Source organism: Haliaeetus leucocephalus, unplaced genomic scaffold (genome assembly GCF_000737465.1).
Source record: "Haliaeetus leucocephalus isolate CR32 unplaced genomic scaffold, Haliaeetus_leucocephalus-4.0 Scaffold236, whole genome shotgun sequence".
Taxonomy (NCBI): Eukaryota; Metazoa; Chordata; class Aves; order Accipitriformes; family Accipitridae; genus Haliaeetus; species Haliaeetus leucocephalus.
The window spans coordinates 308,577-323,259 of NW_010972672.1; the positions used below are offsets into that span (position 1 = coordinate 308,577).

General features: G+C 48.2%; 1 protein-coding gene across 2 annotated transcripts in view; it reads left to right on the plus strand.

Moving 5' to 3' along the window:
- Nucleotides 1-13,942, plus strand: part of RIC8A (RIC8 guanine nucleotide exchange factor A) — a 14,194-nt gene extending 252 nt beyond the window's left edge. Inside the window, exons 2-11 of one of the 2 annotated variants that reach the window (XM_010568041.1) lie at nt 1,129-1,323; nt 4,425-4,472; nt 6,643-7,257; nt 7,888-7,982; nt 8,856-9,006; nt 9,681-9,776; nt 10,067-10,211; nt 10,681-10,825; nt 11,858-11,977; nt 12,821-13,942. In XM_010568041.1, the coding sequence (XP_010566343.1) occupies nt 1,240-1,323; nt 4,425-4,472; nt 6,643-7,257; nt 7,888-7,982; nt 8,856-9,006; nt 9,681-9,776; nt 10,067-10,211; nt 10,681-10,825; nt 11,858-11,977; nt 12,821-12,941 (1,620 nt within the window). In that variant the 5' untranslated portion in view covers nt 1,129-1,239 and the 3' untranslated portion in view covers nt 12,942-13,942. Of the gene's footprint in view, nt 1-1,128; nt 1,324-4,424; nt 4,473-6,642; nt 7,258-7,887; nt 7,983-8,855; nt 9,007-9,680; nt 9,777-10,066; nt 10,212-10,341; nt 10,415-10,680; nt 10,826-11,857; nt 11,978-12,820 lie in introns of those variants that run through there. The other variant, XM_010568042.1, reaches the window with a different exon arrangement.
- Nucleotides 13,943-14,683: the final 741 nt, after the last annotated feature.

The following is a 14,683-nucleotide window of genomic DNA, read 5'->3' on the forward strand; positions in this document are numbered from 1 at the left end:
AAATGGAGAGGAGTCTGTGCGGTACCCCAGCCACTCGGCGCTGGGGATGCTGTGCCGCCTGCCCCAGATGAGCTGGTCCATCTTTTCTGGCAGTTTTCTGGGTTCTGAAATGCAGGGCTTGCCCTTGGTCCCGAAGACCCCTCTTTGTCTGGGTTGGGGCAGGAGGGGATGGATAACCTGGTGCTCCTGTGTGATTGCCCAAAACCCCGGGGGCTCTTGGCACGGGGTCCCGGGGCAGTGTGGTTTCTTGTAGTTAGGTATGACCAGTGCTCAGTCATATTGCAGAATGTGGTACATAGCTACACGGAGTCTATAAACAGATGCACGAGCTCACGTATGTACTCAAATTTGCTAGATTTTCCACCATTAGGAGTTACTTTCCAACACCTTGGACTTGCACAGCTCTGAGCTGTTAAACTTGTGTCTGTGTCTAAAATCATCTCATCATCCACGTCTGTATGCACATCTGCTCATTTACATTATTATCATGAGGCACATTATCTTCTGTAATGGTATAATGATTTGAGCCGTGGCTGCCAGCCATCCCCTGTACGTGCATTTTTACTGCATGTGCAGTGTATCTACCATAATCGGATGCACAGCCTGTCTCAGGCACTGACCGCACAGAGCAGCGACTACAACAAGATCCTAATGATCTCTTTCTTTTCCACCTGGAAAGGTAGCTCCACTTTAAGCCAGGAGGATGCTTTCCTATCTGTCTAGCTTTCCTCTCCATCCCTCATTCCTTTACTCCACAGGAATGTTTCTGGGTATTTTTTTTTTTTTTTCCTCCTGTGCAGTAACAGAAATCAGGCCAGCCAGGGAGGAGGAGGCAGAGAGCTATTTCAGGGAGCTGCTGTTATCTGCTCTATGTTAATCCCCTGGCTGGGTGGGGGGAAGGTTTTCCCTGAGTGCTTTACTGGGAGGGCATATATTAAACATTGAAAAGCAAAGAGAGGAAGAAGAGGATTAGAGGGAGAGAGAGGAAGCTGGCTGCTGGTTTTACTTGGGTTATCCATCTGCTCTGCTTTTATGGATGCAACAGCGTGAGCAGTCTCACTTGGGGGTTTTTTGTGTGGTTTTTTTTTCCTTCCTTCCTTTCTCCACCCCTTTCTCTCTCCCTCTCAGATATCTGTGAATCGAGGTCCTTTTGCATCACCATTATCCAGGAGCACTGGAATTCCCCTCACTCCCCTTCCTCCCAGTTTCACCTCCTGCTGTAGCTGAGCTGTTGAGATAATGGAGCTCAGGACTGTGGTAGCCACCGTGGAAAGCGGGGAGCAAGACACAGTTCTCAAGGTGCTTCAGATCTACAACCAGGAGGTGAGTGAGCATCAAACCTCTGCCTGACGTCAGCTGCTGCTGTTTACAAGCCTGGAAGCAGGTTGGCCATGTTGTGGATTTCTGCGCCATCCGGCTGTCCCCAGTCTGTCTCCTCTGAGCGCATCTGTTTGCGTGTTACTGCCATAAAAATGTTACAGACTGCTTCAGCTTTTACTTTTAGATGGTTTATTGCTTGTTTTTTTGCTAGGAAGCAGCTAAGCAGCCTCTCTTTATCTTCCTTCCTTTGTATACTGGAAGTAAAGCATGTAGAAGGGATTATTATTATTATTATCCAGATCCCAGGTAAAACCTGGCAGGGAAGTAAACATCAGTGTGAAGACCAAGTAGGAGGAGCTTTTATGTTAAGGCAAGGTTTGAAGGTAATAAAACTGAGGTGTGGGGAGGAGCTGCAGGTGAAATGGTTGTTGTGATTTGCAAGTAAAAGATCGTTAGAGGTGGACAGGGATGGGCTGCTGGAACTTGATATGGGTGCCTGATCTGAAACCTGACAATAAGAAGTAAATAATGAATATAGAATGTAAAAAAAAAAAAAAGGTTGGGAAGTAGCTGTGGAAGCATTTCTAGCCTTAAAGTGGCAATAGATTATCTGTGGGGGTAATTCCCTTTTGAAATAGACTCTGGTTGTCAGGGAAATTTCCTTCAGAGGGTTTCCACCAGGGTAGGGCTGGCCCTGCAGATCTCCGTGACTCATTCTGCACCACTGAGTAGGTGGGAAGCCAGTGGGGAAAACCTGTGAATATTTTGCATGAGTGTGCAACTACTTCCAGCAGTCAGTTTTGAAACGGGGGAGATACTAGCTAAGAAGAAGCCTGTCCCTATTAAAGACAGTCCATGGGATTAACATCACCTACAGCAAGTGTAATGCTGGAGAAATTAGGAGTGCAAACAGAGTTTGATGTGTAACCAGCTTGAGGCATCAAACTACAATATTTTCTGTCGAATTCCTCCATCTGGATGCTTTATCGATGTATCAGGAAACTTGTAAGAGTGTCAGTGGTTTTGCTAGCCCATCTAGAAGAAATGGAGCAATCAAAGAGGATTATGAAACTGCAAATAAACTAAGCAACTTCCTTGCTTCATTTTTACTGTAAAAATTGATGGTACTGTATCCTTTTTCTGGGGATGTATTTTAATTCATTGTTGCATACGCAGCCAATTTTTGATTGCCAGGAATAAACCACAGCTAAAGCAAAGCCACAGGTATGGCAAAATTATACACAAATGAGATTACAGGAGCCCGCAAAGAGGATGTGATGGGAAAAGAACAAGTGGCATGGTTGTCTGGAGAGCACATTGGTTCCAGGACTGAACTGCCAGTTCCTCATAATGTGGCGCAACAGCCCGTGCGTGGATCAGCTCACAGTGCTAAAGCACAAGAGGGCAGCCCCTGGCACAGTACTGCAGGAGTACAGCTGTCCTGCCTCCACACCTGAGGTTTCTCAAGTGGCGGGTCAGCATTGCTTTGTCCGTCACGGCTTGTTCTAGGCTGGAAAGACCAAAGCCATCCCTGGGATCTTGGTGACTATGACACAGTTAATTTGCAAACTGTATCTTTTGCTTTAAGCAGACAGAAGTTGGCAGCATGTAAAAAAGGCAGTGAACAGCACAGGAGACTACATTTGCAGAGTGAGCAAGTCAGGGAACACCTGCAATCTCCAAAAGCTCGGTGCAGTCAGTCCTGAGCTTTGCTGGGCAGGAAATCAGGTAGAGTTAGACAATTGGACAACTCGTAAGGTGATAAATACATTGGGAGATGAGCTCAGCTGTTCAGACCTATGGGTGAGATACACTTCTCTTGAGTGATCACAATTCATGGATAAGTCCAAGCTACAGAATGATTGATTGTGGTAAGACTAATTACCATTATTGAGCAGCTCCATAAGTGTAACCAGTGTAACTCAGTAAAAGGTGACAGTGAGTGCTGAGAAAATGATGGGAGAATTATGATACAATTATATTTGCATATCTCTATATGTAAATCTAACTCTATACATATATAATTAGTGTTTTATAAATTTTAAATATTTTCATTCTCAAAGCTTGGACCAAGTGCTCTCTTGGTGTAAATGAAGATTGTATCATTTACTGGAACGTGCTACTTTTCACCAGGGTGCCTGTGATCTCCTGTGCTGTCCAGTTCATTGGAAGCAGATGTAGCCAGAAAGGAGACTATCCATCGAAGAACAGCCAGAATAGTGAGAAACACAGAAATGTTTCCCATGAGCAAAGACCAGGACTGTTGATTAAGGGACATGATGGAGGTGTAGAGATCAGGTCTCGTGTGTTTAAAGAACATGACCTGAATAACCACAATGATCTGTTCAGAAGTAACAAGAAGAAGGTACTTTCTTTAGGTCAGGAAAAGGAACAATAAATATCAAGGGGAGAAATGGGTTGGCACAGCTTGGTGGTGTCTCTGAGCAGAGGAATTACTGGCTATTACGGGATATTTGGATTGTGATGAGTACCCACTTTACTGCTGCAGTATTTAAAAATAAATCCATCCGTCAGATGGGCAGAGCTTTGGCCTATGGCATTCAGCCTCCACTGTAGAGCCAGTGGAAGAGGGCAATGGGTAGTACTCATCACAGATGTTTTTCAAGGGTGAAAGAGAAAGAGGGGCCTGCAGAATAGCGGGGACCTCGGTCAAGGAAAGCACTTCAGACCTCATGGCATGGTCCATCTCTGTGCTTTTCAAACCAGATTCATTCCCCCTACTTGTGAAGCACAGAGTTGGAATTGCCTAGGTAGGAACAGTGTTGGAAAGAAAAGGCAGGACTGAAGCAAAAAAACCTCAGTGGCAGTGAATTTTTCCTTTTGTCATGTTCCTCAGGAGCTTGTGCTGCTTCTTACAAACCCTACGAATACTATAGACCTCTGTAAGTGCTGTGGCACCCTTGCCATGCTGATTCTGTGCCTCTGTGCTGGTGGGGACTCTTCTTGAGAAGATGTGCTTGCTTTTGCAGTATGTTTTTAGACCTGCTGCTTTCCAGCTGAATGACCCTCCCCTGGCTGGTGAAACAATTTTGTGGATTTTTAACCTATTACTTATTTTGATTGATTTTGTTTTGCCCCCACAGAAATCTCAGTGCTTCACCTTTGACGATGAGGAGCGGGAAGAGAGGAAGGTAGGCACATTCTTTGCTTTCTTCCTCTAGTTGGGTGCATAAATCTGCTGCTGCTCTGTACTCGTGTCCAGCAGGGCTTGTTGGTGGCAGCTCCTACAGGGAAAGAAATGAGTGGTTTTTTTCATTAACGTGGTTAGGGAATGGTGTGCTCAGAGCATCTGGTTCCAGTTTTTCCATCAGTAGTTGGTGTTTTAGGATAAAGCTCAGCATCCTTCCAGCACTAGCAAACCCTTTGGGTTCTGTGATGCATATAGTCTCAGCGATGGGTGTATAAAAAGTGTGATACTTTGTGTTTTGTGGCATGAGTCTGCTAGGCAAAGATCATAGCAACATGCAAACCTTTAGAGGGTAAGTGTGTTTGCTGTGAGTCAGCTGCAGGATTTGACTGAGGCTGTATATTAACAGATACTTAAGCTGGCGTAATCTGGCACTCAATGGAAAGAAACGCTCCTGCCTGTTCATTTCTACTCTTGCAGCTCTTTCATGCCAGGGCAGACCTTTGCATGGCTGCACGTGGCTGGTGGGCTGATCTGCCTAAAGAATTAACTTTTTTTTTTCCTGGATTATTTTCCAGCTGGATTGGTTTTGTGGTCCAGTTCATTGTGCTAATGCCTGGGTTAGCACAGCAAGTGTGGACCAGGCAGCCAGGGTGGAGAACGGGACCTCTTTTGTCTGTGCCATTGCCAGCTAATGCTAGCATGAGATTTTTCCAGGTACAGCCTGATGTGTAGGATGGGATCTCACAAGATCTGAGCTCTTTGCCTTGCACTGACTTGCTGTTTGAGCTGGGACAGTCACACAGGCTGTGAATTCAGGCACAGCCTTGGGGTGCTCCACTTTTGGGGTGTAGTCATGAAATATGAATTGAGCATCACCACCTAGTTCCTGGTGCTCAGTTCTTCGGAAGGTTTAGCCCTGGGCACAGTCTCTGAATCTCTTTAACTTGAGTCAGAGGCTTTGGTTACTTATGACTGTATCTTTAATTCCTGTGCCTCTGTCTCCTTGTATGGAAGAAGAGGAATGACTGTACTTTCTCACTTCTTAAGGGCGTGACTGTGGGGCATACTTCCTGAGTTAAAGTTTGTTCAGCTTCCTGTTAAGGACTAAAATTCATTCTTTCTTAATTCCTTCCCTCAGTCCTTTTATTATTATGAAGTAAACTGATTAGGCTGTGTTAAGCCAATTACACTGGGTGATAGCAAACCTTGTAGTCTTGGATTCCTTTGCTCTTGTAATACACATGGAAAGACATGTGCTTTGATATGGTGTCATGTTAGAGAAATCTAGTGAGATCTTACCTCACCAAGGTGTGAATGTCTATGCAGTGGATTACTGGTGTAATGTGAAGTGCTGCTGCACAAGGTTCAAACCAAGCTGTGCTTGGTTGTGTGAAGCATTACTTTTGCTCTTGTACTCTTCTGTTGCTTGCTGTCACATACAATGCTGTTATCCACAAGGGTTAGATTTACAGCTCTTGTGAATTGGTGTTAGTGGAGCTCTGCCAGTCTGTACCTACTGAGGATCTGGGCTAGTAGGTCTCCAGACAGCACTGAGGTTTAGGGAGGTACTACTTATTTGAATCTCCTGAGGTCTTTTCACCTCCTTTTCCTAGGGCGTCACATGCTCTTTTCACCTCGTTTAGGTCCTTTTACCTTCCCTTGGTGATTTTCTGACACATCTCTCAACCTTTTCAGTCTGTTTCTGGAGCACCCAAAGCAGATGCCTCTCTAATCTTAAGGCTCTGGGCAGGAATAGAGAACTGCTGTTGAGTTGGTTGCTGCTCTGCAGTGAAGCTGTAAGGGATGTTTTTGTCCTGCCCTCTTTGCTTAATGCAGCTGTCAAGTAAACTGTGTTAGCCTGAACTGTCCTAACTGGATGAAGCTAAAATATGCAGTAGTAGCAGTTGCCTGTTCATATTCTCCCTTTACATCTGATCTGCTCTCCCAGCCGTTCTTTGTTTCTTGCTGGGTGTCCTTGCTCGAACTGAGTCAGGATCAGATGCTGGAGCCATACGCTTCCCGAGTGCTGCTGAGCGCACACCTGAACCAGAGCCGTTAGCAGGCCCATGTCTAGATGACGCTTCCATTTTCCAGGGCAGAGCATTACAGGGTTGGGGGGGAGCACTGTGAAGTGTCAGTGCATGAGGCATTACTTGTTTCCAACTGAACAGAAAATGGCCCAGCTGCTGATCAAGTTCCTGGAAAGAGAGCTGCAGCCGTCCTGCCAGGTCACATGTTTGGAAAGCATCCGCATCCTGTCCCGGGACAAATACTGCCTTGACCCTTTCACCACCAAGGAAGGCTTGAAGACCCTCTCCAGGCATGCTGGCATTGATTACTCAGAGGAGCTCATCCGGGAGGTCCCAGACTTGGATGTAATCCTGGAATCCCTCAAATGTCTCTGCAACATTGTCTTCAGCAGCCCTAGGGCACAGGAGCTGACAGCTGAAGCCCGGTTGGTGGTGGGCCTGGCCAAGCGCATCAAACTGTACAACGAGAGGAGCCTTCCACATGAGGTCAAGTTCTTTGACCTGCGTCTCCTGTTCCTGCTGACGGCGCTGAGGGTGGACATCCGGCAGCAGCTAGCCCAAGAGCTCAGGGGCATCAGCCTGATGACAGATACCCTGGAGCTGACCCTTGGTGTAAAGTGGATGGACCCCTACGAAGTTGCCACCGAGGAGGGAATTCTCCCACCTTTGCCTCGGCAGGAGACAGAGCGAGCCATGGAGATCCTGAAAGTGCTCTTCAATATCACCTTTGATTCCAGCAAGAGGGAGGTGGATGAGGTAAGCCCTCTGGGTGTCCCACTCCACTGCATTTGCAGGTCTCTGGGCTGTGGTTTGACTACTGTTTTTCTCCTCTGCTTGCATTTCCTCATATTACGTACTGGCACTCATGCAGCCTGTGGGTGCGTGTAAGGGTAGCAAGAGACTCGTGTGTCTGGATCTTCCTCCCTAGAGCACTGCCTCTATCCACTGCATTACTAACCCTTAAGACTTTTAGAGCATTACAATTTAAAAGTTGGTTTTTTTCCTTCTTAATGACATGATCCGTTGTGCAAGTGGCAGAGCGTGGCCCCTAGATAACTTGCTTCTGAGTGTGGCCTGGTAGTCTTTCACCTTCTGGACAAGGTCAAAGGAAGGTATGATGAAGAACATCTCTGGCTAATCCATGGGCCTGTTTTGGGGCCTCTTCCAGCCCTTGACTCAGTGTTGTAGAGTGAGGGGAAAGGTACTGGGCAGCAGGAAGACTGTGTTGACCTCAAAAGGAGAATCAGAAAGTTACTTCCACTTAAAGACCCTGTTGTCATGCTGCTGGAGGGAGGGATGGGACTGTGGGCTGCAGGGGCAGCAGACTCTGGGATGTGGAGGATCCCCTTTCCTGATCAAGATTTTAATTTTCTGTTTTGGGGCCAGGAAGATGCTGCTTTGTACCGGCACTTGGGTGCCCTCCTGCGCCACTGCCTCATGATCTCTGCTGATGGAGAGGACCGGACAGAGGAGTTCCACAGGTCTTTGTTAGATAACTAGGTCATGATCTTCACTAGAAACAGGTCTCCCCAAGGCAGATCCTGCCTGACCTTGGCATTAACATCCTCTGCTTGTTTGGTGATTGCTAAGGTTGCTGCTGACAAGCAGGCATCTTTGGTTTGGTCTGCAGGTTCCTCATGCTGCTAGAACTCAGAAATAGCCTTGCCCTTCCTGCAGTTAAATTATATGTGCTAATGCCCCAGCCTCCCAGCCTGCAGGAGGAAGTGTTTTCTCCAAGCCTGCCTGACCCCGAGGGCCATATTTGATATCCTGCCTCAGGCCTTCTCAGCAGTGCCACCCACTTCAGTGGGCAACTTGCCAGAACAGATGTTTGGTACTCTAATTAAAGAGTCCATGAGATGGCCTTAATTAACTGTCTGTCTCTTGAGCCATGCTGAGAAATTGCCTGTGTCACATTGCTCAGCATTATTGGTGCAGGGGTGTCAGCTGTGAGCAGGTGACACCATCCTGTCCCCAAGAAAACTATAGTCAAAGGAAACGTAAGGAATGCATTGATCATCAAGGTGAGGAGTGATGCAGCAGGAGACCCTGGAGAAAGGCCTTTGGCCACCCAGATTGGTCCTACTTGACCTCTGTATCAAGATCCATGGTTTCTCAGTTGTCAATGAAATCTCTTTGGACTCCCAGTAAATAGTTCAACTACCCAAAAAGCAGTTTAATTGACTCCCTTTTAGTGGTGTGAGGAGCTTGGGTTGCAGTCTAAAGACAACTTGGATGTCAGGGTCCTCGCACTCCTGGAAGTTAGTAACGAACCTTCACTTCTGCATAGCTGCAGAACTGTGAACAAAGATCCATGACTATGTGTTCACTTCTCTTCTCTTTTATACGTTTAGTCATACGGTTAACCTTTTGGGCAACCTGCCCCTGAAATGTCTGGATGTCCTCCTGACCCCGAAAGTCCGGCCAGGCTCGCTTGAGTACATGGGTGTCAACATGGATGCAGTCAGCATCCTGCTGGATTTTCTAGAGCGACGCCTTGACAGGGTGAGTTGCGAGGCTGCTGTGTGAGTTCGTCACTGCTCATTTTCACAAGTTCACTGCAGGGCACCTTTCCTTCAGCCTACATTCAGCCTTGAAAAGCCCAGTGCCAACACCACAGGAGCACCAGCAAGGCATGGTTAATTTGGAGATAACCCTTTATAGAAGGGGCAGTTTTTAGCAGAGGCAAAGCTTATGGTTGGTAGGACTAAACCAGCATCTGTCAACTGGGAAGATGACTGCATTGTTGCTTTATGGACTCAAGGTAGTGAGATTGTTTCAACAGTAGATGATTAGCTGGGCGATTGAAATGTCAGTTCTCTGTTTCACTCAACTCAGTAGTGATCCAGTGGGCAGCTTCTGGAAGCCTGAATTTGCATTATTTTCAAGCTGGCTGTGTCTTTCAGTCTCTGGAGTTATTCCAAAGGGCCTCCAAATTTTACCACTGCACTTCTCTACTCTGGATGCCCTAAACAAGTATTTCTAGCACTGCTGTGCCACAGAACAGGGCTTGGAAAACCATGCAGTTTGAGCAGTGATGAAACACTGAAATTCCTGTACCAGAGGCTGGAAAGCTTCAGCATCCATCTGTTTTCCCGACAGTCTGTACTTCACCACAAGCCAAGCAGGTTGAGCTTGGTGTGACTAACGTGTTGTTTGTTTTGTGGACACTTTTGCAGGGACACAAGCTGAAGGAGAGTTTGACCCCTGTGCTGAACCTGCTGACTGAGAGTGCCCGAGTCCACCGCCAGACAAGGAAGTTCCTGAAGGCGAAGGTACGCTGTAGTTCAGCCAAAGGTTGAATGGTGCTGCACTGAGCAGAGAGGAGAATAGCAAACCACCTGGTTATTGCTGTCCTCCAGACAGAGACCTCCTCTATCTATCTGCTAGGTTCTGATATATGAGTGGTTGAGGCCCTTGGTACCCACAGTATTTTTTCCACATCTCCCACGTTCTATGGATTTATTAGTTTTAGCTGATTTGTAAAATGCACATATGTTTTCCCCTGTCTGACCTGCCATTGCTGTTCCAGCTCCACTGATCACTCCTCACTGTGGCCTTGTAGGTGCTGCCTCCACTCCGGGACGTGAGGAATCGGCCAGAGGTGGGGAACTCGTTGCGGAACAAGCTGGTGCGTTTGATGACCCACATCGACACTGATGTGAAGCACTGCGCGGCAGAGTTCCTCTTCGTGCTCTGCAAGGAGAGCGGTGAGTTGCAGGGACTTGTTGTGGTATTTGGTGACAGGGAGTCATGGAGCTTGGCCTCTGGGCAAGCCAGAGAGCGTGGGATGGGTGACCCTCTGCAGCCAACCGGAACTTCTGTCTTCCCTGGGGCCAGATACACTGGGTAGGGAAAAGTGGAGAGTGTCCAAGTGCTCTGTGGGAAGGAGTTGCTGTCTCTCCTGCCAGTGGTGAGTGAAAAGCTCTGCTGGAGGACACCCTAACACCCTGGAGACAACCTGGCCTGCATTTGGACCCCCACCCTGTGGGTGTTGTCCCTGCTGTTCCTGGTGCATAGTGTGGGAGCACTGCTCCCTGTCAGAGTTCAAAGAAGCATTGGCATTTCTGGGTCTCCATGGCCTTGTACCGATCTTGCTATTGGGGCACACAAGAGCAGATGGGGCTGGAGAGGCAGAAGGGGAAGCACAGAATGGTCTCTCTCCCCTTCTTCCTGCAGTGTCACGGTTTGTGAAGTACACGGGCTACGGGAATGCAGCTGGGCTCCTGGCAGCACGAGGCCTCATGGCTGGTGGTCGGGAAGAGGGAGAGTACTCAGAAGATGAAGACACAGACACTGAGGAGTATAAAGAGGCAAAGCCCAAGTAAAGAAGTCTGCTCCCCCTCTATAGCACCCCTCTTCCTACACCTTCTTCCCACTCCTGCTCTGTCCCTTTCTTCATCTGCCTCCCTGCCATCTCCCTTGTCCTGCTCTTTCACATGCATATTTCATTCTGCATTACTTAGCAGTTTCACCCTTACCTTTGTCCTGTTCCACCCTCTCTACCTGTTCCTTGGCCTCCATGGCCAAGCTGCTCATGGCATGGGTGGTCACCAGTGCATATATTGGGTCCCTACAGCTGGGCACAGGCTCTAGAGTAAAGTGGGTTCCTTCAGCTGCAGCCCATTCTGCACCAGACCTGTTCATGGTGTGCATGTGGCAGTATATCTCTTTCTAATCCATATCTTATACCCTTTCTTGGCATCCGCACATCTCAGTACAGTGGCAGGCTTTTACTCTGCGCTGGGATAAGGGTAGTCCCCTCCTGTAGCAGGGTTGGAAGTGCCAATTACTCCTCTCCATCTCCAGAGTCCTGTGCTGCTGGAATGAGCTGGTTTTTTGTGGGGTTTTGGGTGGTTTCTTTTTCTTTCCCTGCTAGTGGATGGTGGTAACTTGAGGATGAGGGATGTGCAGAGAGAGCTCAAGGACTGTGCTCAGCTGTAGGTCCCATACTTCCTAGCATCCTGTTCAATGTGGTCTACAGGTTGGGTTTTGGTTTTTTTTTTTCCATTACCTTTTTGCCTCCTGACTTAAGGAGAGGGAATAAGTGTCATCTGCCCTTGTGCACCTGGTTTAAAACTGCACTGTGGAATTGGCAGGATGGGGATGTTGCTCACACCAGAGAAATGTGAGGGATTTGTAACAGGACAACTGGGCATAGGACATACAGAAGGATGTCAGAAGCACTATGTTGCACTGCGATAGCACTTGGGGCTAATGAGACGAGCAGCAATGACAACCAGCCTTGCTGTTGTGTTCCTCTGCTCAGTAGAGACAAAGAAGGTTTTTAAACAGCCCTGTTTTCACTCCTCTGCTTTGTCCCTTATTTGCCTTGGCCTCACTGTTCTTCTTGCAGCATTAACCCTGTGACGGGACGTGTTGAGGAGAAACTACCCAACCCTATGGAAGGGATGACTGAAGAGCAGAAGGAATATGAAGCCATGAAGTTAGTCAACATGTTTGACAAATTATCTAGGTACGAGAAAATTGTGTGTATTCACGTCTGCATTAGCACCTGCGTGTCTGTGATTTACATTTATCAGAGGCCTTTCTTTGAATGTATTCCCAAGGCCACCACTAACTGAAGGGATATAAGAGAGAGTAGGGGAGTACATGGGGAACTATTTCCTTAAGCTGGGCCCCATTATGTGGGGAAGGCACTGCAAGTCCCACACACCTCTCTGGCATGATGCTATATTGTGAAATTCCTCTATGTGCCTCTACTGTGTTTCCAAGCACCCGCTGCCTCACCAGGTTTGGCCAGGTGCTTAGTGAAAACAGCTGCTCAGTAGGAAGCAGCATTTTGGGGACAGATGGCAGCCGGTGCCACCAGTCCCTTTCCCTGCAGGAGTGCTTTCTCCAGTCATCTTTCATCCATCATTAATAGGTGCCACAGAGGAACCCAGAGTGCCAGCTGAGTTCAGACCACTCCCAAGGGTGGGAGGGAAAAGGGCAGTGCATTTAATCCATGTATTTCCGTTGTGTGTTGGAGGGAGAGGAACGCTGATGCCAGTGCTAGTTTTCCTCTGGCAATCCTGTACCACACGGATCAGGACCCTAAAATTGAGCCTATTCCGGGGAACCTGAGAATAGCAACACTTGTGGATTGTGCTTCCAGCCATTGCCTCACCATGCTGGAGGTTTTTTGGCTAGAACTGTCCCCCACTTCTAAAAAGGGATTCTTAGTGGTGGCCTGGGGTTGTTCTGGGCTGCCTACAGGCAGTTTCCACAAGCCCTGCATTTCTGCTGTAGTACTTATCTGTTCCTGTGTTGTCTGCTGCAAATTTGTTACCTTCCTGCCTCTCCTCCCTGGCTGCAGAGAGCAAGTCATCCAGCCCATGGGCATCACACCAAGTGGCAACCTGGCCCCCATGGAGAATGCCATCCGCGACATGGCTGACGAGAGGTCGTCGTCCGACTCAGACCTGGGACTGGACTGATCCAGACCTCTCACCCCCAACCTCTGAGAGCTGGGGACCCTCCATCCGCTCTCCCTCCAGAACTGGTGCTGCACCTAGAGGCTAGTACTGGGCCAGGACTCTCCCTGTGGGATCTGGATCCAGCCTGGACCCCTCACAGTCCACAGCAAGGAACACCTCCTGCCTCCTTCCCAGCTCCATAACCACCTCACCTTCCCGAGGGTCTTCATGGTCTGGCTCCACCTTGGTCTCTTCTGTCAGCACCCTTGAGGATTTCATACTCCAAATTGCTTCCAGGACTTTCCAGTAGGATTTTTTTTAAATACATGATGCTTGGGAAGAAAGGGGGAGTGGGGAAATCTTTGTCACACCATCAGGGTTCAGCAATCTGCAGAACATCTTGCGTATGTGCCAATGTTTGTGTGGCCACTTGTCAGCACGTGTGTCGCTGTGCGTGGCTACGTGTGGCTGGCCCTATGCAGGGGGAGCCACTCCCCGGGAACGCAGGTGGGAAGATGGGACTGCAGGAGAGGCATGTGAGCGGTTATTCATGGTAGTTCTTGGGGATCGGTGTCTGCAGGGTGTCTCAGCATAGTCCATCCATTTCATCAGCAGGTAGCTGTAGATGTGTGCGCTGTGTGTGCGCGGCTGTGAGCATGATGGTGTCTGTGTAAAAACAGGAGTGTGTGGACTTACGAGTGTGTACGTGAGTGCAGAGGGGAGTAGCAGTGTGCGCACTGTGGGGAGGCAAGTAAAGCCTTTGTGTGAAGCTTCCAGCATTCCCATCGGCCACAGGGGAGAAACGTGCAGGTGACTGCCAGGAACACTCTGATAGTCAGTCTCTGGCACTGTGCAATGTTCCTGTTACCATGGGGTTTAGTTTTTGCATTAGCCTTTCCCCATCTCACACTTTCCAAATGAAAGGCTGAAATCTGTGCTTTGTCTGCTGTGTCCTCATCTGCTTTGGCTTTCCCACAGGTCCACTGCTGTTTGCACCCAGGGGCTGGTGTTGGTCCTGTCCTTTGCTGTGGCTTAGATTTGTCTTTTTTTTGTTTGTTTGTTTTTTTTTTTTTCTTTTTAAAGAAAATCTTCCAGTTTGCCTCATGTACCAGAGTTCCAAAACTTACTATCACAAGTAGGAATGCAAAAGTGATGCTAGAATAAAGAAAACCTGATAAATGGGTGCATGGCAGTGATTCATTGAATGTGATATTTCTTTACTGGCTCAGACCCATCTTTGGCTTTTTCTGACTAGCACATGGTTCTACTCTGATCACCCTGAACTTTACAGTTTTATTTGGGAGGTAAAATTGTAGCATTAAGCTCTGGCTAAGCCAGAACCTTTCCCTGTGCCACAACCACCAAGTATAACCAAAAGGATCATCCCAAGGTTTAAAGTAAGCGTTGAAGCATGAGGATTGCAAAACAATCTTAGCTTGACCTCTCAGGCCTCACAATATGCAGTTGTTTACAGGACTGTTCCTCATCTCCTTTACAAATGCTCCCTAATGGTTGAAAATTGTGCACACCAGCTCTGTCTTCTGTCTGTGCAATAGGGATTTGCTGCTCAGCCTTTGCAGGACGCAAGCCAGCCTCGATGATCGTTTGGTTGCATGGGTCTGCTGAGGTTTCTGACTCCCTGCAAGGCACTGAGTGCAGTGGGGCTGGGGCTCTGGTGGGGAGGCAGGATGGGCTGGCCAGGCTCTGTAACAGGGCACTGCATCAGGCATCCAGGACATCTGGGTCCGGGGAGGCTGCAGATG